A 25,057-nucleotide genomic window follows, 5' to 3' on the forward strand; every position below is an offset into this window, starting at 1 on the left:
AGAGGACTGCTTGCCCTGCATCTCTTGGGATTTTCCCAATGTAACATAACCCAATCACAGATGTTACAAATTAATAATTCATCCTAATTTCTGAGAGTATGTGTTTTTTTTAAAGCTGGAGTAGCCCTATATTTTTTTTGTTAACTGAGAAAATCTGTTTTTAATATAATACTAATAGAGTAGATTCACCAGAGGGGGATTCCATGCTGACAGCAAATATTAAAATTTAGTATCATTAAAAATAAATGGTAAATTAGTCATATTTATAGCAGCCACAGGCAATAGCTGCAGAATATATAGATGGGGCACAAGTCCAGTATTAATTAACACACAATTTGAGTTTGAAAGTTCTCATCTTTTAAAACACCCTAGAAAGGCTTTATTATATCTCTGCATTTGCAGACAGCAGCACAGTTTATAAAGGGCTCTTTATTCGTACCTGGCAAACAAATGTGTCTCTATAGCGTGTGAAAATTCTCAAATGCAAAAGTGATTAGCAAGGGAGTAATGGGATCTATTTAGCACTAAGAAAAGCACATAATTTACCAGCATAGCTTGGACTAATGACCCGTCAACGGGGTCCTGACAACAGCCAATCACTAATGCATTGGAGTTATAACAGAATGCCTGCTGAGTTCCAAGACCAGCTGTCCCACAAACTGGCTCCATGATCTTTGACAAAAACAGGCTGAATCTGGCTTAAAGTTTAGGAATTGATTTGGGAGTGTTTTAACTTTTGTGTGGGGGCAGGAAAGGGGTATTGGAATTTCCCACCACGACGTGGTTGATCTGAAATGTTTGTTAAGACTTTGACTATTGAACATCTAGACCAATGGCTCCAATTATTCAGTGTTCCAATTACATATCTTGCTTTAGCTTAAATCACCCAGCCCTTTCAATTCTAGAGGCAGACATCCCCTTTAAGCCTCCTCTTGTGTTCTGATGGGAAAATAGTACCAACATATTTGAGAATTAACTAATGAACATCACGAAGCATGATAGAGATTTCGAAGCACTGTAAGTGTTAATGGTAATGAAAATGATAATGTGAATTCTGCACCCACCAGTAGTGCAATATGGAGCACAAGAGTGGAAGGAGTCTCTGTTCACACATACAGGAAGCATGGGATTTGACTGTGGTTGATTGAAATGTCACCTCACTCTTTGTTGCAGAGCTGTGGTATGTGACCCTGTGACCCCCTGTACTGAGACTCTGACATGCCATCTTTCATGAAACTGGGGGTGTAGTAGGAGTGGGGTAGGGCGTGGGGTCATGTAGAATGTTGTTGCCCTTCCTTACTCACATCACCTGTGGCGCTGCTTAAAAGGCAGATTTCCAGGTACCACCCGTACTTACTGAATCAGAAACTCTGGGATATTGGCCCAGAAATGCACACTTAATACGTTACTTGATTCTTATGCTTATTAAAGAGAATATTTGAGAACCACTAGTTTAAAGTTATGAATAGAATACATATATTTAGAGCCTTGCCATCTCTTCATTCAGGAATTTTCCATTTTTCATAATTTAAAAAAATCTAGTTTTCTTTCTTATAGTTCCTGCTAATACCTACAAAACCAGAGGGTTTTCTCATTTTAATGATTACATCTGGAGTCATAAAGAAAGTTGAGATAATTGTGGATTTTGCCTGTTTATGGACCAGTTAGCTAGAGGTGAGGCAACTAAGTGCAATAGAAAGTCCACTAGTCCGAAGTCTGGAGATTAGTGTTTATGGTCACGCTTCTTTCACTAATAGCTGTCAATTAATTGTGGTAAGCATTAGGGTTTTCTCATCTACAAAATAAGGGTGAGTAGTCCATATCTCTAAGGGCTCTTTCAGTGTTTCAGTTACAGATTTTTAAACAGTTGGCTCACCCAAGTTAGAGGAATTTCTGTTGGTTTTCATTTTGTGGGCTCTAGTTCCTTGGAAAGAAGCAATCTGCTACTAAATTTTGCCTGAGTGGTTGGTGAGGGCCCACCTGATCCAATTGTATTTGCTTTAAAATTTCTAAAGTGTTTTAACTGTTGTACTTGGGTGAACAAAAAAATGTCGGTAACAACCCAAATAACAAATAACTGTATCCAGTTTTTTAAACAACCAACATGGGTTCATAGTCATATGATGTGGGGAGTGTGTGTGTGTGTGTGTGTGTGTTTGTGTGTGTGATACATCTGATTGTGCATCATCAATACTTCTTTGTAATGAAGATTTCTGGCCACACACTAAAGACTTTAAGGAAGTCTTAGGCTTGCGTTTTGGTCTTTGTTCTCCATCACCTTTGGTTTTTCTTCTGGTTTTCTGTATACTGTTTATAGGCATTCAGGTTCTAGCATTTTCTAGATATCACAGAATGAGCATTTTCTTTACAGTGAAAACCTTTGCATCATTCATTAGCTATTGCTTTTTGTATAGTTTTCTTCTGACCTTTACCTCTTAGTCTGCCCTGGTATTGATTTCCTTATTTTTCACTCTTGGTATACTCTCAGTAACTACTCTTAGGGTTTCCTACACATCTTTTTTAAAAACATCTTTTTCAGGGGTGCCTGGGTGGCTCAGTCTAAGGTTAAGGCTTTGACTCTTGATTTTAGCTCAGGTCCTGCATGATCTCACGGTTCATGGGATTGGGCCCTGAGTCTGGCTCTGTGCTGACAGAGAGGAGTTTGCTTGGGATATTCTCTCTCTCTCTCTCTCTCCTCTGCCCCTTTCCCACTCGTGCTGTCTCTCTCTCTCTCAAAAATGAATAAGTAAACGTAAAAAAACATCTTTTTCAGACTCTGGGTCATAGCTTATTAGTAGATCATGAAATTAATTTGTAGGAACTTTTTTTAAAAGTATCAGAGTAGTAAGTATAAGTATTATTTGAATATGTTTTAATTTTATATAAATGTCTGTATGTGTGCATACTCCCGTACGTGTGTTTGCGTATACAGGTAAAATGTATTTCTTATTGTAGGTCACAGTAAAAAATGCTTGGAAATCATTGCTCCCCCAGATAGGATCTATGGCTTCTTGGTCCTATAAGGGACCCCTTTGCAGTGTAACCACAGGACAATAACCACACTGTTTGCATTTCTCTTTTTGGTCTTGGTGACCACCCTGGCTAGACTGGCTGCACTCCCCAGTTGACAAACACTGGCCAGTCTAGCATCATAGCCAGTGCTTACCACTATATATTTTTGGTCTGACCTACATCCACAGCCTTTTCTGATCTATGAAGTTACTGTCAACACACTGGGAGGTATTATTTATCTTCCTCCCAAGGTTTTGGGTGACAAAGAATCATCCCTAGGAAAAATACCACTAGGAAGGTTGCCCCTTAAGAAACAATAAAGCTCTTTCTCAGTGTTCCCTTTTAAGCTTCCCATTAGCTTCTCTGACTGACAGGAATTAAAGCCTCACATTTGCACACACCACACGCTTTATAATAACTGAAGAACAACCTACCAGCACTTCAGAAATTCTCCAGGCTCTTGAGGTGCCTGGGTGGCTCAGTCGGTTAAGCGTCTGACTTTGGCTCAGGTCATGGTCTCATGGCGCGTGAGTTCGAACCCTGTGTCAGGCTCTGTGCTGACAGCTCAGAGCCTGGACCCTGCTTCTGGTTCTGTGTCTCCCTCTGTCTCTGCCCCTCCCCGACAGGCACTCTGTCTCTCTATCTCAAAAGGAAATAAACATAAAAAAAAAGAAAGAAAGAAATTCTCCATGTTCCTTCTGTTCCATGTTCTGAAGGGACTAGGAGAGACTATAGAGCAGACTCTCTGAAACAAGGACATCTAACACGACGCCAACCTTCCTAGAGAAGAGGAGTGAACATTAGCTGCATAACAGATGCTGAACTGCAGTGGCATGGGCACTCACTCAAACACCAGGGCTCATGGCCATCTCAGCTGCAAAATTGAGCTTGGAGGTGGTGAAGGTTTGTGATAAAGCTAAAATGAGAAAGAATGAAGAGTTGGAGTAAGCACACGGTGATGCAAAAGACTCAAAATCTCATTTTCCAAATAAAGTAGAGGTTTGTCTCTTGCTCACATAACAGTCCAAGGAGGATAGTCCCAGTTGGCTATACAGAGTCATTCAGGAACACAAGCTAAAGGCCTTATGATCCTCTCCCAAGATCTCTCTGTGAAGACACATGCCTGATACGGCTCATAGACCTGGCACGGGGGGTGGCACACATCACTTCTGTTCAGGTTCCTTTAGCTAGAAGTTAATCACATGGCCACAGCTACCAGGGAGGCATTTTACCTGGACAGCCACGTATACTGTGGAAGGCTTGGACAACTGGCTCTCAGCCTCTTTCGCAGGGATTAACCATCACCGGGTGCCTAGCATGTACCAAGTATGCTATCAGGTGCTTTAGATACCCTCTTTCAAGGTTAGGTGTGGTAGGTCATACGGTTTTAATTTTATAGCAAAGTAAACTGAGGTTCAGAAGATTGAAGTGACAGCCTAGCAAACCATTATCATCTTCCTCCTCAACATGGCAGTTATTAATTGTTTAGTATGTTTCAGGTGCTTTCAATGCATCAAAACATTGTCTTTTATTGGCTTATTGTGGTAAGGCAGAATGGACTCCCCGCCCCCCCCCCCCCCCCCGCGCCCCCCTCAATGTCCCAGACCGCAATCCTTGGAATGCGTGAATATGTTATGTCACCTGGCAAAAGTGACTGGGCAGGTGTAATTAAGGTTCAGGACCTTAAAATAAGGAGATTATTCTGAATTATCTAGATGGGATGACTATAATTACATGAGCCCTTAAAAGCAGAGAATTTTCTCTGGCTGGAGTCAGAGAGATTTAGCATAAGTGGAAGTCAGAGAGATTTCAAGTCTAAGAAGAATTTGATGAGCCATTGCTGGTTATGAAACGCAGGGGGCTCTGTGCATGGACCTAAGGGAGATCTTCAGAAACTAAGAGGCCAACAGCCAGTACAGAAATGAGACCTTATCCTCTAACCTCAAGAAACTGAATTCTGCCAACAACCTGATTAAAATTGAAAGTGGATTTTCCCCCAGAGCCCCCAGAAAGGAACACAGCCTGACACTTTTGAGTTCAGTCTTGAGAGACCCTTGACAGAAAAATCCAGGTGAGCCATGCTGTGCCTGGGCTCCTTGACCCACAGAAACTGTGAGATGATAATGAGTGTTTTCTTTAAGCCACTAAGAAATGTGTGGTTATTTGTAACAGCAGCAATAGAAAACTAATGTGCTTCTCTAAATCTTTGAAGGTAAATGTTCTTATTTGAACTTTATGCATTGTTTTTTTCCCTAAGATATGCATCTTTCCATATATTGAAATATCTTGTAAGATGTATGTAGTGCTATGTAAATAAAAGATAGGTTTAGTCATATTAGAAGTAACATTTATTTCAAAAATGTAAGTAGATTTTATGAGTCAGTGACCAAAATAGATACTGAAATACAGCAGACATAAAAGTGGCTTTGTCTGGATTTTGTTTTTAAATCTAAAAGAAAAATAAGAGAGAGCTATGATGTTGTTAATTATGCCTTTTTAAATAAATGAAACAGGCCCATTTTTGTTTGTAGAAATAATTAAGAGTTCCATTTTGGTTCTATGACTTTGAGACAATGTTAAAGTGGAGTAGAGGTGGACAGTCTAATCCATCTTTCGTTTTCTAAGAGACTGTATTGCTCTATTGGTCTGACATATGGATGAATGGCTTTTCCCTGCCCAAGAATTCACTGATTACATACACACACACACACACACACACACACACACACACACGAGGGAAACAAAGAAATATGTGACAGTTTGAGATTTCATGAGGATAAACCTACCTTGAAGAAGAGAATTTACATGTGAAAAATTCTAATGTTGCTATTTTATGACGACGCATCTTTGAAAAGAATCCACAGGAAAGAGCTACTTCCTCTGTCTGTAGAATTTTCCTAGCCTTTGCCCTTCAAGGAATTAGAAGTTGACGCTGATATTCCTAATGTCCGCTGGGGATAATATTTTCAATTTCTTAGATATTCTTTTTCTAAACACTAGGCCCGGTTTCAGGCTGTTACAGATCACTGAACAGCTTGTAGTTAGATTCTTTCAGTGAAAGCCCACCTGGATGTCAGTGATTATTGGTTTGCTTTTGTTTCTCTGCATGTTCTTTAGTCTCCATGCCTGAAAATCAGTCTTTCTGGTGAGTTCTGTGAAAGACAAAAAGAAATGCAGGTACTAAGGCAAAAGTCTCTTTACTTTTCTACAGTTTACGACTGCCGTGTTTAAGAAGATTACAGTGACAATAGGCAACAAAGAAAAGCAACAGGCGTGGGATGCTCATTTCAAAGACATGGGGAGTTCTGTTACATTTATGCCTTCATCTGGATGTCTCCATTGGATTTAACGTTTTCTTTTTCTCTTATCCCAATAGGAATACTATGACAAAGGAGATTACATTATTAGAGAGGGCGAGGAAGGAAGTACCTTCTTCATTTTAGCAAAAGGAAAGGTAAATATGAATTAAAGCTTACTTAAAGTAAATCATGGAAGTCTTTTCACATTAGTTTGCCCTGCACCACAGCACTGGAAAGTCTCTGCATTGAGCAGGTAAAGGAACTTCTGCTCAGAAGAGTTCCTTGGAGTTTGGTCTTAGCCTTGGGTTTGGGGGCACAGGAGAGCTGTTCTGGGTTCTGGCTGAGACAGTAACTTCTTAGTGACCTTAGGCAGGTCCCTTGACTTTCATTGTGTTTAAAATGACTAGATTCTTTCTCAGATCCCTTTTGTCTGTGATTCTCAATCAAATCAACGATCCAGGATCAGGGCTGGAAATTTTTTCTATCCAGCAGGGGTGACAAGCAGCAGGTGGAGGAGAATGAACTTGTCAGTGGAGGACAGCAATGGCTGGGCATAAAGCTGTAGAGAGGGCTCAGAACTTCAGTTCATATACCATAGTTCAAGTTGGTTTGGGTGCTGATGAAAATTTTATGCTAGTATATGCAGTAGATTTTTCTCTTCACTTAAACTGTGAGTGGATAACATGTTGCCAGTTGTTCCTATGTTGACTCTTTACAATGTTGCTCAGAGATAAAAGGCATTTGTGAAATACTGAAAAAAAAGAGCGAAACCTTGAGCACCTGCATCCATAACCTGTCCAGTTTTTACAAGTATTCTTTCTTCCATGGAAGTGTTTATCATCAGGCACTGCCCTTTGTAAACTGGTTGGTTGTCGAACCTTGAACTGGCCCCCAGTGAAAGAAAAAAAAATAACAAAATGGTTTCAAACCTCAGAAACTCTTCAACACTCAGAACATTTTTTTTTATCATTCCTCTTCCACCTGGACCCGATGCTTTCAGAATTTCTAATCAACAGGAAGCAACCCTTGTGATTATGTTGAATTGGCATAAGACTAGCAACAAACAAGGAATATTGAAGTTTTTGTTTGGTTCTGCCATGGGACTTCTTAAACCTTCCTGAGCCCTGGATCACAGTGAGACACCCATGAAAGTTATGACCCTTCTCCATACCCACATTTTACATCTAGGTTTAGGGGGTAAAACAGAGGATTTAACAAATCAGTCATGAACACTAGATTCAGAATTCCTGACACTTAGCCTTATTCTTGATTAGTTTGTCAACTCTTTGGCTTTTTGCCATAATAAAAGTTCCCACAGGAACATTAGGATTTGCTTTGAACATTCCTAGGAAAGAATTGCTAGATTCACATAAAATTTTTTTAACTTTGGGAGGTGGGATTTGAATGGAGAATCTTTCTCTTACAGATGGGGAGTCATTTGGTCATGTTAAGTCACAGGATTTCTCAGTCCCTCCAAGTGAATTGCCTGTAGTAAGATGGTCCTAAGTGCCACAAAGTTAGAGCAAAGGCTCTTCTATTTCCTTCTTTCAGTCAAGTTTATATAGATTTGGAGGGTCTGGTTGAATGAATATGTGCTCAGATTTTCTTTTTTTTCCCCTTCTCTTTATCTTTTTAATTGTTTAACATCACGTAGGTAAAAGTCACCCAGAGCACAGAGGGCCACGATCAGCCACAACTGATAAAAACACTGCAGAAAGGAGAATACTTTGGAGAAAAAGCTCTTATCAGGTGAACCCACAAAGTCTATACCATACTTAAATAATTCTTTTGTTGTTTTGCACGTGTAATTACTCATTCAGAGTTGTCAAATTGAGCTGCCAAATTAATGTCAGCAAATATCCAGGAATTAAGAAAAAAAATAAATTGAATTCTGAAAAAATTCATTCTCATGCAGGAAATAAGTACACTAACTGCACAGAAAAGAAATGGGAAAGGCTTAAATTTGCTAGTGAAAATAAAATTGGTATCCTATTAGAATACCAATTTAGTTTTAGTTTAAAAGAGAGTCACAGGGGCGCCTGGGTGGCGCAGTCGGTTAAGCGTCCGACTTCAGCCAGGTCACGATCTCGCGGTCCGTGAGTTCGAGCCCCGCGTCAGGCTCTGGTCTGATGGCTCGGAGCCTGGAGCCTGTTTCCGATTCTGTGTCTCCCTCGCTCTCTGCCCCTCCCCCGTTCATGCTCTGTCTCTCTCTCCCAAAAATAAATAAAAAACGTTGAAAAAAAATTTTTTAAAAAATAAATAAATAAAAGAGAGTCATAGAGGGGCGCCTGGGTGGCTCAGTTGGTTAAGTGTCCGATTTAGGCTCAGGTCATGATCTCATGGTTTGTGAGTTTGAGCCCCATGTTGGGGTCTGTGCTGACAACTTGCAGCCTGGAACCTGCTTTGGATTCTGTGTCTTTGTCCCTCTGTGCCCTTCCCCTGCTCACGCTCTGTCTCTCTCAAAAATAAACATTAAAAAAAGTTAAAAATTTAGTCAGAGAGATTAAAGACATGAGAATTACAATTGTTTTAAGAATGAATTTTTATATTTCCAAGGTTTGAAATGTTGCTGTTCCCCCTTTAAAAATTATCAAATAATAACTTTCCATGTTTTTTGTGCTTTTAAATTATTATGTTAAAAGCAATATTTTCTTAAGGATTTTTATCAGCTCATTTTGCAAGTTTTAGAAACAATCAAAATAGTGTATAGGAAACTTCTACCTGACCCTTAGGTCTTTGGAAGTATGAGTTTATCTACTGTTGATCTAACTTATGGAAGAAATATTTATAAAGATAAATCAAATGTCTCAGGAGATGCTTTGTACTTCCTGGAATTCAGAAAACAACTTCAAGTCTAAAAACACCACATTTTAAAAAATATAAATCACTTTGTAAAAGATCGAATTAGAGTTTTGAGCAATACTGTTTGGAGTTACATATGTTTTTAAATGAATACTTGAAATTAGTTAAGACATCCCTTAAACTTCATATTATTCCTAAATGGTTGTTATTTCAAATTTATGCTTATAGAAAATGAATATTATTTCTGTTCATTTTCTTCCTTTTTAATTTTTGTCATGAAGTCCTAGTTCTGCTGATTTGTTTGTCATGATAATATTAAGTACAGAGCAAAGAAAACAGTTCATAAATTACTACAAGACAAATTTGATTATTTAAAAATTATAAAGCTCTTATTTTCAAAGGAAAAACACATAAAATTAGTAAGTTAAATTATGACTACTTTGTAAACATTTTAAAAATGGAATTTAAATGCAAGTTAAATTTTTTCTTTCTCGTTTTCTAGCTAGTAATTAACTTGTTTCAATAACATGGAAATTGTCCTTTGTAAAATTTTTTTGTTTGTGACTAAATACAGATACATTCATGTAATATAATTATGTAATTTTATTATTCAAAACTTCAGTGTATTTGTTTTTAACATTACTAGATTACTTTTTTCATACCTCCCAGCGAAACAATTAAAGTTTGAAAGTGCAGAGAACTTTATAAATGTACTACAGAGTCAAAATAGCTGTTGAAAGGAAGTGTATTGTCTGATTTTGCCGGATCTGAAATGATTTACTGTGTATGTCACAGCTAGCCAATTACAGTGTTTTCCACTGAGAAACATGGGAATTCATATTTACTACAGATACCCAACTCCCTAGGCATTTGAAAGCATAAAGCTAAAATCAGTGAACAGGAGCACTGAATACAAATGCTTCTACATTTTTGTGCATTTTTATGCTCTCAGTTTTTAGGGCCACTGACTGTGACTCTGTATTCCTTATATTCTGTATATTTCCATGACTTGACATTAAATAGTCCCAGGAGTTCTTTCAGCATTTTACGTACAACAATAAATCCATGGCACTTACACAGTTATTATGAAAGAAACATGTGTATTTATAAACACCTAATATTTATAAAGTGTTTGCAGAGAATATTCCTAGTCAGTCTTGACACTCACAAGTGAAAGGGAGGCTGCATCATTCCTTTTTTTGAACTCACAAATCAAATTGGCTCATATCCAACATCATATGTGTATGTATATGTACATATATATGTACACGTATATATGTATATGTACATATATGTATATATGTGTGTATAGATAGATAAATAGATAGATAGATATAGATGTCTCCACACATAGACATTGAGTAGCGACTGCTCAGCTCCCAACTCAAAAGCTCATCAACCCGGAATGTTTTTGCTGATGTCTTCTGGCAAGGATCCTGTAGACATGTCAGGAGCTGTGTGTTATGTCAGAAGGACTCTGGATGTCACCTATGTGAATAGGGGACTTCTTTGGAATGAGAGATGGGCCACCAAAGTTTTCCTGTCCTATCACCAAAGGAAGATGAAGGAACTGTATATACTTTGTGGTTTACATGTTTGATGAAGTCGCTTAGAGCAGGCCCAATATGTTTGTTCCTCCCGGTTACCTTAAATGAATCTCACAGCACTGGGTACCATATGGCGGAACCATTTTTCAGTGTCTTATTTTGTAACTAATAGAGGGAGGAAACTCATATAAATAAAGGTCTCTAAAGAAATACTTTACCTAATGCTTGGCCTATGGTATTCATTAGGTAATTAAATTTGCCGTCACTAGATCATATGCTGTAATTCATTGAATCTAGGATATCAATTTTGAGAGGCACCATTATATAATGTACCTCTGAGAAAGAAAGACAATGCTGTTGATTACATTATGATTCATCATCAATTGTAGGACATGCTCTGATTTCAGAGATTCTAGTGAAAAATGTACATCTTAGGCTTTATGCAATTAAAGTATTTTAGTGTTTACTTAATCATTGGGTGATACGGCACTAAAACCACTTTCTTTGGGTTTTATTCTTTTTTTAAGTTTATTTATTTTGAGAGAGGGTGAGAGAGAGAGAGAGAAAGAGAGAGAGCAAGTTGGGGGAGGGGCAGAGAGAGAGACTCTAAAGCAGGCTCCCTGCTGTCAGCATGGATTCTGATGCGGGGCTGGATGCAGGGCTGGAACTCATGAACCTTGAGATCATGACCTGAGCCGAAATGAAGAGTTGGACACTCAACCAACTGAGCCACTGGTTGCCCCTGGGTTTTATTCTTGATTGGCTTTTTTATTGTATATTGATTACTTGAGTGTTTTTCCAATAAATTTGTTTGATTAGTTAATTTCAGGTTTTGGCTGCTTATTAATTAGCAATTCCCATTTGATCACAGGAGAGTTATTTTATTTTGCTGACACAAAGCCCAGAATGAGATTCCATATGCATTTGTAGTCACCAATTCCTCTCTATTCCTGGTGCAATTTGCCTTCTTCTCTGAATTCCTTATTGAGATAACCTTTATTGGGACACATTTCAAATCCTTTTTTGGAAAGGGGTAGAGTATGTTATGATTAAAAAAAGCAGTCTTTGGAAGGTTTAAATGATGGTGTTTCATAAAAAAAGTAGCAGATCCTCTAATAAAAATGGATGTGTAATTTCTAACCGTAGAAAATTGACTTTCCTGGTTTTGTCTGCAGTGAGGATGTCAGATCAGCTAACATCATCGCCGAAGAAAATGATGTCGCATGCCTGGTTATAGATCGAGAGTGAGTATGCGGATACTGTCTGGGAAGGCAGGCTATTGCCACCTTTGAAGACTTGGCCTTCTGTTACTCCGAGGGCCCATCTGTCTTCTCATTCATCAGCACTTAGAAATGCTGGCCAATCCTCAGCTGCGAGTATATTCTATTAAAATTCATGGGGAGGAACTGGGCCTTCTGATCTGAATCTGTCTGTGGCAGTGGCAGATGCTGGCAGGCTAAATATTTTGTGTGCAAAGTTTGTACATAAATATCAGCAATAGACCGATTTAAATTCTGCATCTTGCAGAGAAATAAGCTTATTAGTACTCTTATAGATTTTCTCCCATACGATATAGTGAACCATTCCATAATTTATTTCTAAAATGCTGTAAGCAGTCAAAAAATTTTTTTTGAACAAAACCTCTGTCTCGGACATGATGTAAAATACTCATTATTAGCTATACATATATTTCCAGAGAAGGTTTAATTTAACATTTGCAGTAACTTGCAAGTGACGGGTGTTAATATTAATTTCTAAATGTTTCAGGTTATTTTTCAGAAAAAAGTCTTACTTTGTGTCCTTCACTCACTTCAGATCATATTTGAATCTGGCTCCTTGGATCTCTCACTAATGAGTTAAATATTGATCAGTTATCCAGATATCATAAAAGGAAATGCAAATATACCAAAGCTAGGCCGTTGTCTAAGAAAACTCATAGTAAAGGGCACCTGGGTGGCTCAGTCAGTTGGGCGTCAGACTTTGGCTTAAGTCATGATCTCCCAGTTTGTGGGTTCGAGCCCCACATCGGGCTCTGTGCTGACAGCTCAGAGCCTGGAGCCTGCTTCCAATTCTGTGTATCCTCTCTCTCTGCCCCTACCCCGCTCTTGCTTAGTCTCTCTCTCTCAAAAATAAATAAACGTAAAAGAATTAAAAAAAGAAAACTCATAGTAAAGTCAAAGAAATAGGGTATACCCATATGAAATATTAGCAAAAAATAGTAAAATGAAGAAGTATCACAAGGGAGTATGTAGTTGATTGAACATAACATTCATTGAATCAGGGATTTAGAACTATAATGAACTTTAGAACACTTTTTAAAATGTTTATTTATTTTTGAGAGAGAGAGAGAGAGAGAGAGAGAGAGCAAGGGAGGGGCAGAGAGGGAAGGAGACAGAGGTCCCCAAGTGGGCTCTGTGCTGAAAGCTGAGAGCCTGATGTGGGGCTCGAACTCACAAAACCATGAGATCATGACCTGAGACATAGCAGACACTTAACTGATGGAGCCACCCCAGTGCCCCAGAACTTTAGGACATTTAAAAAATCTTTTTATTGTGGAAAATTTCGCATGTATTAAAAAGCAGACAGGATGGTGTTATGAACCCCATAATGCAAGTCCAGAAATTATCAATTAATGCCTTATCTGGATCCCTTTGCCACCCTCTCTCTGCCTTCTCCATACTATTTTCAAACAAATTGCCAACATAAAATGATTTCATCTATAAATTTTAGCAGCATTTCTAAAGGATAAATGTTATTTATAAGGCGTGACCACAATAACATTAACATACCTAAAAAGTTAGCAATATTCCTTTTTTATTTATTATTTTTAAACGAGGCATAATCAACACATATTTAAGTGTACAACATAGTGCTTGAACATATGTATATATTGCAAAATGACCACCACAGTAAGTCTAGTTAACATCCATCACCACAGATAGAACAATAATCCTTAATATCACTGAATTATTTTAATCTCTGTTTTATGGATAAGAAAAGAAGTCCCAGATCAGTAAAGGGTTGCCCCAGTGATGCTGTCCTGTGTTGGACCAGGAGCTACTGACCGGGTGTCCTGACTTCCTTTCGGAGTTCTTTCCACTGTGCCATTTGGCTCCCATAGCATGTATTCAGAAAGAGGGGAAATCACAACGTGGTAAAGTGGGCAAGGTTTAATTTTGTTAAGTGTGGACATGGGGCTTAAAAATTAATAGGCAAATAGGAAATATAGAAGTCACTCCAGGTGAAGTAAAACTTAGAAACGAAGGCATAGGGCTAGAAAGTGCACAATAGGTTCAGATAAAGGTAATCTTTGGATGCCAGCTCAGAAATGGAAAATACATGAATTCGGTATGGTCCTGATAATGCATTGTTTCGTATATGAGTTCATTAAAAATATATGCATGCACTGAATAGCATTAGCTGTGTGGTAGAATCTTATAAATTGCTCTGAAATGCTAGGACTAAAAATACGAGAGAAAGGAAGAATTCCTTTCCTTTTTCTTCATTGTAATCACACAAGCAAATGTTTATACAATGTCTCATATATTCATAATCCCTGAAAAGGATGCAATTATTTTATAGAGTTAATATATTATTTGGAAGTGTATAATTTTAAAATGTTCAACTTACATGTGTAAGATTCTCTAATAAACCAAGTATTGTATTAGGCTCGATGAGACTTAAAAAGTTACATGCATTTCTTCTATCAGTGAGAGAAGCAGAGTATCAACTGTAACTGGGTTGACCTACATCCTGGATTTCCTGGACAGTTCTGGTTGGCCCAGCGTATTTGTTATTGGCACCACCTTTCAGTCAGAAAAGTATTCAGTTTGAATCGAAAATGATACGATCCTGGTAGCTATGACTAGTAGACTAAGTTAAGATCCCATGATAATTATCCCATAGTACCTTATCTACACTTATATCATCATTCACATTTTATTGAATTGCTTTATTTAACATCTGTCATCTCACTGTTCTATAAACTTCATGAGTCCGGAAACACTGACTTGTTCACTGCTGTTGCAGTGCCAGCAAATGACATAGTCCTTGGCAGACGGCAAGTGCTCCACATGTTGGCTGAATAAAGGACACCATCCTTGCAATGAAATACAGTGACTGAAAGCCTTTGGCTCTTTATTTCTTCTTTCCTAATGCGTTCTTTCAAAAATGCTTAGAATGAATACACTGCAAGGAGGAGAGTTCAAGTTTTCCTATTTTTAGGTATAATGAAATGTGCGAAATGGCAGTATCTCTAAATACGTGGAAAGTGTTATTTGTGACATCTTCATCATTCTTTGGTTGTTGGGAAAGATCTCAAGGAGCTGATTATGTCAGAATGAACCATCAGTACCATCAAAATGATTATAGGCTGTTTGTCACAGCTAGAATGTTGTAGCTGTTTACATTTACTTTAACTCTAAGTTGTGGAGAATTTCTCGGAGCCTGTGACACCAGTATCAACTATCTTTAAAAAAATGAGATTTGTTTACGATACTTTAATTAGTTTAACAGCAAGCAAAATAATGGTGATGTATAGAATAAATAAAAGCAAAACAAAGTGAGGTGCCTGGGTGGCTCGGTCGGTTGAATGTCTGACTTCGGCTCAGGTTGTGATATCACGAACCACGAGATTGAGCCCTGCATCAGGTTCTGTGCTGACAGCTCAGAGCCTGGAGCCTGCTTCAGATTCTGTGTCTCCCTCTCTCTGCCCCTCCCCTGCTCACGCTCTGTCTCTCTCTCTCTCTGTCTGTCTCTATGTCTCTCTCAAGAGTAAACATTATTTTTTTTTTAAAAGCAAAACAAAGTACAAGAAGTATTTCCTTTTTGCTTGCAAATTTCACCCGTTGGATATTTGAAATTTCGTGGCAGTGCTCTGTTTCTCACTATTCTATCAGTCCATGGAGCAGGATAGAAAAGAGTGGAGAGTAGATCTGAAAAGAAAAATGGAAAATACCAGCACAGTATATAAAATATACTTAATCATGTGAATGTATATTGGGGTCAGTTCAACATGGGGAGAGGTCTTCAGGGCTAGGAAAGCAATAAATGGCAACAGTACAGTAATGAGATGGCTCTGGTTTATTAGTTTTAGTTGTTTTGAGGTAAATTTTCATTCCTTTAATTTTTTATGCCCAAGTGCTTAAGATTTACCAAGAAGATTAAAGCGTAGTTTCTAGAAGGATACTATATTGCAGTAGGTAAGAGAAGCACCCTAAAAAGTCACAAATCAAGGTAGATTGTCGAGTGTAAGGGCGGAGAAACATTGAAAAGATAATCGAGAAAATATATTTCACTGGTGAGGAAGGGGATTCTTTATTTTTCACGTGCAGTGCTTTGTATGAGTTCCCGCAGACAGTTTGGCGGGGATGGGGAAAGTAGATGGGGCAAGGTCAAGTCTGATCTGTGAAGGGCGAGAGAGGGCAAGGGAAGATATTGGCCGGGCCTCAGAAAACTACCAAGATAAAGTAAAACATCTAGATTTAATTATGAAGGAATGTGAAATGAGGAGCATTATCGAGGGAAAAGAAAAGATAAATTTTTTCCTTGATTTTTAAAATAAATAGCTTAATTTGATGAAGCAAAGTTAGGAAAATCTGCAATCCATGTAACATGTTGACTCAGTAAACGGATTATGTAGACTACTTCCTGTCCGCTGTCCTCTGGGGGGAAAAAATTGCTGGTAAACCTGAACCACAAGACAGAAAACTCCAGAAATGTTTTCTCTTTTCTTTGTTTTCATAAACTCACAGGATAAATTGTATAACTTCTTCATTTATGGCAACTTTAATGTAATATAAATTATTGAAATTATTGAGAAACCATTTACAAAGCCATGAATAACCATACAAATGGTCTTTTATGAGCTTGAGAAAATGTCAGGTTACGATAGTAACTGTTTATTTTATTCACTTAGGACATTCAACCAAACAGTCGGGACTTTTGAAGAACTCCAAAAATACCTTGCAGGGTATGTGGCAAACCTAAACCGTGATGACGAGAAAAGACATGCGAAGTAAGTGGAGGAACGTTTTCCTAAGCCTCATAGGACTTCCAGCAGTAGATGAAAGAGCACAGGAGTGTGATTCGCCATGTACTAATAACTTTCTGTGTGCCATCACTAGAAAGTTTGGGGGAGTTCTTTTAAATCGACCTTCTACAAAGAGGATGCTACCTACCACTACTAGTGTAGATATTATTTTAGTCTGCAAGTAGTCAGCTTTGAGTAGTAATGTTAGGGAGACATTTCCTGATAGGCGGCCTTGGGAGGGGATTCTGTGTCTGATGACTTAGCTCAAAAGGAGATTAATTCAGAAATGGAAATGGAAACCACACAAGAATGCCAACGGACTAGTGTAAGCCATTCATTCTGATTCCAGGTAGACAGCTGGGGTAGCGTCAGAATTATTTCAGAATATAAGGGAGTTATTGCCCAGGGGTGTGTGTGTGTGTGTGTGTGTGTGTGTGTGTGTGGGCGTGTGTGTGTGTGCACAGGAAGGAGTTGGGTAATAATAATAGTAATAATAATAATAATGATATGGTAATATTGATGAAGAATTTTGTGCTTAATAGAAAAACTACTTTGTAAAATTAAAATTTGAAAATCCTTTACATTTTATAGAGTAAATACTTAAGAATATATTCATTAAAGAAGCTGGAGTCAAAAGTTCTAGAAAACTCACATTTGAAGTAAATGAGAACATTCAATCAGAACCTCAGAATTTTTTGGCTATGTGGTGTTTTTTTGTTTCTGTTTTTGTTTTGTTTTGTTTTTGTTTGTTTTCTTCTGGCAACGAAGGTATTTGCAGTTTTTATGTCAAAGGCCTTTTGCAGTAAGAACAATTTATGAATATATAATCCAGAGCAGTAAACCTGAATTAAAAGAGAAAAATGAGTATTTCCAAATAATGATACTTAGCTACAAAGTAGGGAATGTATTTTTCATGTTTGACTAAGCAGTTATTCTGGTTCATCCATGGAAAGCTTCGAAACCTGACAAAAATAGCAAAACACAGCAAAGATTCACAGTGTGGCATTCTCCTGTATGTGTAGCAAAGGAATGGCTCACTGGTTTTATTTCCTCTCGTTGACTCTTCAGAAACAACAACAACAACAACAACAACAACAACAACAACAACAACAGATTTATTGAGATATACTTTAAATACTACACAATTCAGCTCTTTTTACCTCTCATTGATTCAGTTTGACATTTGTCTATTAATGTGTGTGTGTGTATGTGTGTGTGTGTGCGTGTGCAAGTTTTTTGTTTGTATGTTCTATTGTTTTTCTCCCCAGACATAACTGAATCTGATCCTCTACAAGTTGAGACAGCTTTTGTAGCAAGCATGGGTAGTAATTACTGGCAGAAATAATACTATTGTTAAGAGTGGGATTTAGGTGTGGCATGACCCTGGCCTGACTAAAGGAGTGTATGCAAAGTTTCACTTTTCTTATGCAGGAGATCCATGTCTAACTGGAAGCTGTCCAAAGCACTCTCTCTGGAGATGATTCAGCTGAAGGAGAAGGTGGCCAGATTTTCCTCATCATCCCCATTCCAGAACCTTGAGATTATTGCAACACTGGGCGTTGGTGGGTTCGGAAGAGTTGAGCTTGTAAGGGGTTTACGTTTCAAGCATCTGAGAGAAGCCTTTTGACTTTTTTTGTTTTATATTCCAGGGTATCTTGGAGGAATATATGAATTGTTATTCCTATCTTAAATGTTGCTTTGAGCTGAAATTGAGAAAGTAATTTTTCACTCTGTGTGTTGTATAGTAGCAGGTCTGTGCTAATAAGTAACTTGTAATCATATAGGTCATATTTCAAGCTTCTTGCATCACATCCTTTTGTGATTTTTTTTCTTGATTATAATTTTTGGAGAATGTACCAAGTAAGCATTCCCAGAGGCTATAAAACATTAAAAACGTATTTTCTAACAGCAAAATGTATACACACACACACACACACACACACACACATGACCCGTTAACTATATATACTAAAGAAAAGAAGAATGTGTCCAGGGGAAGTGCTATAGAAATAAAATCTTTAATATTATGGTTTACACAACTCTACCGCCATGTCTGTATTTGGCTTTCATTATCTTATTTTGGGATTGCTCAAGATTTTCCATCAGAAAAGAAGAAAAGAAGATGAATTTAAAGAAATATTTAAAGAGCAGCCTTCTGTAGTGGTGATCAGGACACCTGGGAACTTATCCTGATTTGGGCTATATTTTCCACATCACCACCTCTCTGAGCTTTATAACTGGCTTCCAAGGAGTAACAGAGTGGTATTGTCAGATCAAGTGCTCTGAGGAAACTGTAGAATGGAGATCTGTGACCTTACTGGGTACAGATGGCTCTGAACCCTTGGCAATTACCAAGTCCTTCTTCGTCCAGCAGATTTTTCACGATTCACTGTACATTAACCTCCGGGAACCAGGCTGACACCTTCATCTGCTGGATGGCCCGCCCTAGACATGAGCAGATCTGAAATGCTGCCAGGAGACCTGGATAGTACACTTCATACCCAGTCAGTACTTCCTCTCTGATGGGTGAGGGGGAGAGAAACTATTTCTTAATAAGCCAAAGAATATTTGGCTTTTTTTTTTAATGCCATACGGAGAGACAAGGGCACTATCCATCTGCAGTGGTATTTTTCACCGAAGATCCTGGCAAAAGGATTGAGTTAACAATCCTGAGATCTGTTTTTTTTTTTTAATATAGTTAGATGATAATAATTGAAACAATAATTCCAATAATTGAATAACCCAATAACAAACAATAGTTGAAACAATAATTCCACCACTGATTTAAAAGTCCTAGGCAGCACCAGCGGCAAATGTGTGCAAAGTATGGGGTGCAGCCATTTCTGCGCAGTTTCGTTTCTTGTCAAATATAGTCTGCTTATGGAGTCTTAAGCCTATCTGAATAAACATCTCTTAAATTTTTTTATTTCCTTTCAAGGGAAAATTTTGTTTGTCCATCTAAAGCAGCAGGCTTCAAAAGAACTCCCTGCACCGATGGAAATGTTCTATCCCTCTGCTATCCGGAGGGTAGTGACTAGCTGGATGTGGCTGGCAAGCTTTTGAAATGTGCCTAGTACAACTGAGGAACTGGATTTCTAGTTTTAATTAATTTTACATTAAATAACCCCGTGCGACTACTTGCTGTTGTATTGGATAGCACAGATACGGGTTTTGATTGAATACGTTTTGTTTGGAAAATCAAAGAAGTGAATCTTCAGACAGAACAATTCTTGGCAGTTCTGGTCAACGTTTTTTAGATCACACACTCAAAAGTGAATAGATTTCTAACCATTAAATCTAAGTAGAGGGTTTTTTTTCCTGTGTTAATGCAAAGATTTTAGGACCATGTTCCAGATACGTGAACTCTTCTGGAAATTACAATGAAAGGGAAGGGTATACACCTGAATAAAACTTAGTGCCCTGAGGGATGAGTGGTTGAAAGGTCACATACCATTTAAATATGAAAGAATTTTAACTCTCACTGGTTACTATTGTTTTATATAGACGTTACAAATCTTTCCTACTAAGTTAGTTTTGACGGATCTTTCTCTTCTTGCTTAGGTTAAAGTGAAAAATGAGAACGTGGCTTTTGCTATGAAGTGTATAAGGAAGAAGCACATCGTTGACACTAAGCAACAGGAGCACGTTTACTCAGAAAAGAGGATTCTAGAAGAGTTGTGTTCTCCCTTCATCGTGAAGTAAGTGAGCATTTGGCCCCCGGAATTTGGACTGTAGGCTCTTTTGAATGTTTTCATGCAAGAGAACAGAAGAGGGAGAGAAGACCCCATTCTGAATTCTCCATCCCTGTCACAGCAACAACACACAAAATGTTAGAACTTTGAGCTTTGGAGTCAGGAGTTTGGATTTTTTTATTCTTAAGTAAATCTCAGGAAAATTGTGTGTGTGTGTGTGTGTGTGTGTGTGTGTGAATATAAAATTATTGTGGAATAATTTCAACTGATTATTTAATCCATACCTACTGCAGAATTTAGGAAGCAAAGAATTCACATGAAGCCCTCAGAGGACATGCTGTTGCTGAATTTCTGCAAGAGGTGGCATTTGAGCAAATGGAGGCTGCCAGTGAGCAACAGAGTGCAGTCCTAGCAATGCCTAGATGCTGAAAGATCCATCTCCTAATAGTCACTGTTCTTTCTGTAGTTATGCCCAGAGTTTAGAAGAGATATGTTATTCTAGACTACAGCTCTCTTTACTTGTGATTCACCAGTTGGTGGTGTAGGCCAGTCAAGACATTTATTTTCATACATGTCCTGACCTCAGAGTGTAGCTTTAGTGATTCCTGGGTGATATAAAGTGCCCCTATAACAAATAGAATTTATGTTTTTTGATCAAATGTCTTGAGAGAATCTTCCTGCCTACCCGTATTCCCACACCCATTTTCTTTCAAGATAAAAAGGTTTGAACCCAGGCAATGCTGGCAATAGAGTCAGCCAATTATTTTTTATGTTAACTATGTTTCCAGAATGCCCCCCCCCCCTTGATCAATAATTCATTAACAAACTATCGTGAACAGCTTTGGGGCATGGATTGGATTTTATTCCTGTTCTCATTTCTAGCTCTTTGCAGAATGCCTGGCATATAGTAGGGCAATAATAACATAATAATCAATGTTAATAACACTTATTCAGAAATTAACATGTGCTAGACACTCTTCTTAGCAAACTATGTGGTTTTATATATATATATATATATATATATATATATATATATATATCTCACATATATAATATGTGATATATATATTTAAAATATTTTTATTTATTTTATATATTATGTATGCAGATATATAACCTACATTAAATTAATATATAATTAATTTATAATCAAATGAATATACATATATTCATCTGACCTTTATGATATGAGGTAAACGTAATGGTTGTCCTCAAGAGCAATAAGAAAACTGGGTTGCACAACTGATAAATGGTGGATCAGGGATTCAGACCTAGGCATCTTGGATCCAGAGCCAACACTGAACCACTTTATTAGATTGCTTCTGCTGTCTGCACATGATCTGGCCACTAAGCCTTCACCCACTATTGAAATATGGCACCCTACCCAGGTCCCACATCGGGATTGAGGCTGTCGTTCCTGCACCATCTGGGAGTGTCACCAACTGAGGACTCTAGCTCTAGCTCAGTCCTTTCCTGGCCATTGCTCTAAGGTAGAGAGATCTTGCCCAAGATTCTACTCTGTCTCCAGATACATCCTGCATCCAATAATGGCAGAGCTCCTTGAGGCTGAGGCTTTTGTTGAAATAAGAAACTAGAATAGCCCAAGTCTCCTGCTGCCCAAGTGTGTCTTATTCCTCCCCCATGGATGTTGTTCCCAAGTACACTTCCCACTAAACTTACTGCTTACAGGTCTCTGTCTCACAGTCTAGTTTTTGAGACCAACCAGAGGACATAAGAGACATAAGACATGGGCATGAAGGCAGCTCATAAGGAGACATATGCAGAGGTCTCTGGGCTTCTGGAGAAAAGACAGACTGTCTTTGGTAGGTGGGATGATGAGCTTGGTCTTGAGGAAGGGATAACACTATTGCAGTGAAACTGAGATGAAGAAGGTTACTCTGTGTGGAGAGGGAGGGCAGTCTGAAGAAAGGGGTTAACATGTGCAAAACAACACAGGAAGAAAGATCAAGGAGGATTTGGAGGGAAGTCCCATGTAGCTGTAGGATGTTTGGAATGAGATGAGCACCAGTGTTCTAAATGTTATTGGTGATGTTCTTAAGCAACTTTAAAAAGCTTTCAAAAATAGGTTTTTAACGATACCATGTTTTTATGTGTCTTCACAGATTATATCGTACTTTCAAGGACAATAAGTATGTGTACATGCTTCTGGAGGCCTGCTTAGGTGGGGAGCTATGGAGTATATTAAGGGACAGGTAATGGAAAAGGATTATAAGCAATAACCTGTGTTCTCACATCTGATCTAAGGGATGATCTACTTTATTCATGATCTACATCTGATCTACTTTATTCATGATCATTTAAAGAGATAGGAAGTCATTACGAAATGGTTCTAAGAAAATATTATGACTTGATAAAATAGTAGTGGGGGTATTTTCTTAGCTAACATTATAATTATGCAATAGACACCCTGTAAGGCAGTCACTGTCATTTCCATATTAGGGATCGAAGAATCCCAGGCTTCAACAGGGTGTGAACTCTCCACAATCACATGGTTAGTGTGAGGCAGGGTGACTATAAGCCGAAATGTTACTGATTCTGAATCTCTCCCAGGGAAATGAAGAAAGGGGGTGGGGAGTGTGAAGCTCCCACTGAAAAGCAGAGTAAGACTCCTGCGAAGATTCAGTTTTACAGAAGGGGTGATTCCTACATAATTGAAACCACACATATTTATTGAGTACCACCAATGGGGCAAGGCTCCATTGTGGGCAGGGTGGACATTTTCTAGGCAATGTAGACTTTTCTAACAAGAAGGATAAAAACTATAAACTTTTTCTCCAATGAAGTTTAGATTTTATTTGGGGAGATAACATAATGCGAAGTTTTAAAACGTTCCATTATTGCTTTTAAAGTTTATGTATTGATTTTGAGAGAGAGAGCACATACACGCATGCACAGGCAGGAGGGGGGGCAGAAAGAGAGGGAGAGAGAATACCCCAAGCAGGCTCTGCACTGCCAGCACAGAGCCTGACGCGGGGCTCGATCTCACAAACCGCAAGATCAGGACCCAAGCCGAGATCAAGAGTCTGAGGCTTAACTGACTGTGCCACCCAGGTGCCCCAAAACATTTTATTATTTAGTGTGTACACTACATATGACAGAAGAGTTGGCAATGTGTAATTAAATGCCAAATGAGTGTTGGCGATTGTAAGCTCAGAGGAGAGGAAAGATATAAAAATGTGATGACAAAGGAAAGACTGGAACTAAATTCTAAAGGTGAACAAAATTTGGGAAGGCAGAGGGGAAGGAAAACCAATGTAAAATACGACAGGAAGGTAGAAATAGAATTATGTCTCTTTGTGGATAATTTGGAGCAGAATTATCCCAGCAAAAGGGGATGGGAAGGTAGTTTGCATGAGACTGTGGAGGTTAATTCCAGGCCACACATTTGGACAGGTATTACTCGGGCCTGTGGGTCTTAACTCTGGCTTCTTGTTATAATCAAGTGGAGAGCTTTGCAAAGTCACAATGCTGGGCCTTACTGCCGGAGGTTATGATTTGCTTCATCTTGGATGGAGTCCAGTAAATGATTTTTAACTGTCTCTCAGGCAATTCTAATGTGCATTCATAGTGGAGAATTATAGACCTAGGTAATAGGAGACGTTTGAGTATCTGAGAAGAGATAGATGTGTTTGTGTTAGGAACATATTTTTGGATGGATCCCAATAGGGAAAACCTGGAAGGGTGCAAAGACTTGTGCATGATACCTACAAAAACATTTGCGTCCTCCATCATTGCTTCCACAGGCAAATCTGCCTAGAAAGGGCAGTTGCTACTATCTGTTAGGCACTGTGTCTGATTCTCAAAACAAACCGTGTTAAGTAGTAAACCCATTTGACAGAAAGGGACCTGAAGCTAGGACAGTCACACAACTTGCCTGAGGACATGGTGATGGAACACGCAGGAGTCAAAACCAGTTTCTCCTATTCCAAAGCCACACCCTTCTCTTACTGCGTGCAGCAAATCACTGACACATTTTAATAACTAAGTATGTAAACCCATGTATAGTGCTGCCACAGGGCAACTCTAATATCACTGAGCTACACTAAACAGGAAAGAGTTACGACCCTATTTCTACATGGGTTATTGTTACATGCTATACCAACAGGAAATGAAAATGATCACTTGAGTCATTTTTAAGTCAAGCAATAAATTACAGAAATCTGCTTTAAGCTGCCCGTTAAAGTAGTTGCATTTTCTCCAGAGTTTGCCAGAAATGTCTAAAAAAGGCTAATTTTTCTTACGTTTCTATTTTGTATGTTCATATATGATTACCAGAATTGGTTATTTGGTTGTAGACACTTTAATTTTAACTAAGTACTTCTCGCTTGCACCAAGTATCCCCCTAAATTTCTTTAGTGTAATTCATTGGTGGTACAAAATGCTATTCAGAGTTGATGCCCTACAAATCATTCATGTTGTATACATTTACCAAAGCAATAATTGACATGTAGAATAGATAATAAATATGTGTGTCTAGAGCATTAAGAGGGAAAATGATTTCATTGCAGAGGCAGCTTTGATGAGCCCACCTCCAAGTTCTGCGTGGCTTGTGTGACAGAAGCATTTGATTACCTGCACCGACTAGGTATTATCTACAGAGACCTGAAACCAGAAAACTTAATTCTAGATGCTGAGGGTTATCTTAAATTGGTA

General features: G+C 38.3%; 1 protein-coding gene across 6 annotated transcripts in view; it reads left to right on the top strand.

The window, feature by feature from the left end:
* PRKG2 (protein kinase cGMP-dependent 2) overlaps positions 1 to 25,057 on the top strand; it is a 103,917-nt gene that overhangs the window by 44,133 nt on the left and 34,727 nt on the right. For 4 of the 6 annotated variants that reach the window (XM_058722131.1, XM_058722128.1, XM_058722127.1 and 1 more), the window contains 8 exons: positions 6,389 to 6,466; positions 7,966 to 8,060; positions 11,836 to 11,904; positions 16,578 to 16,676; positions 18,123 to 18,276; positions 20,253 to 20,389; positions 22,507 to 22,596; positions 24,913 to 25,054. In XM_058722131.1, the coding sequence (XP_058578114.1) occupies positions 6,389 to 6,466; positions 7,966 to 8,060; positions 11,836 to 11,904; positions 16,578 to 16,676; positions 18,123 to 18,276; positions 20,253 to 20,389; positions 22,507 to 22,596; positions 24,913 to 25,054 (864 nt within the window). Of the gene's footprint in view, positions 1 to 6,388; positions 6,467 to 7,965; positions 8,061 to 11,835; positions 11,905 to 16,577; positions 16,677 to 18,122; positions 18,277 to 20,252; positions 20,390 to 22,506; positions 22,597 to 24,912; positions 25,055 to 25,057 lie in introns of those variants that run through there. The other 2 variants (XM_058722129.1, XM_058722132.1) reach the window with 2 other exon arrangements.

This window comes from Neofelis nebulosa, chromosome 3 (genome assembly GCF_028018385.1).
Source record: "Neofelis nebulosa isolate mNeoNeb1 chromosome 3, mNeoNeb1.pri, whole genome shotgun sequence".
Taxonomy (NCBI): Eukaryota; Metazoa; Chordata; class Mammalia; order Carnivora; family Felidae; genus Neofelis; species Neofelis nebulosa.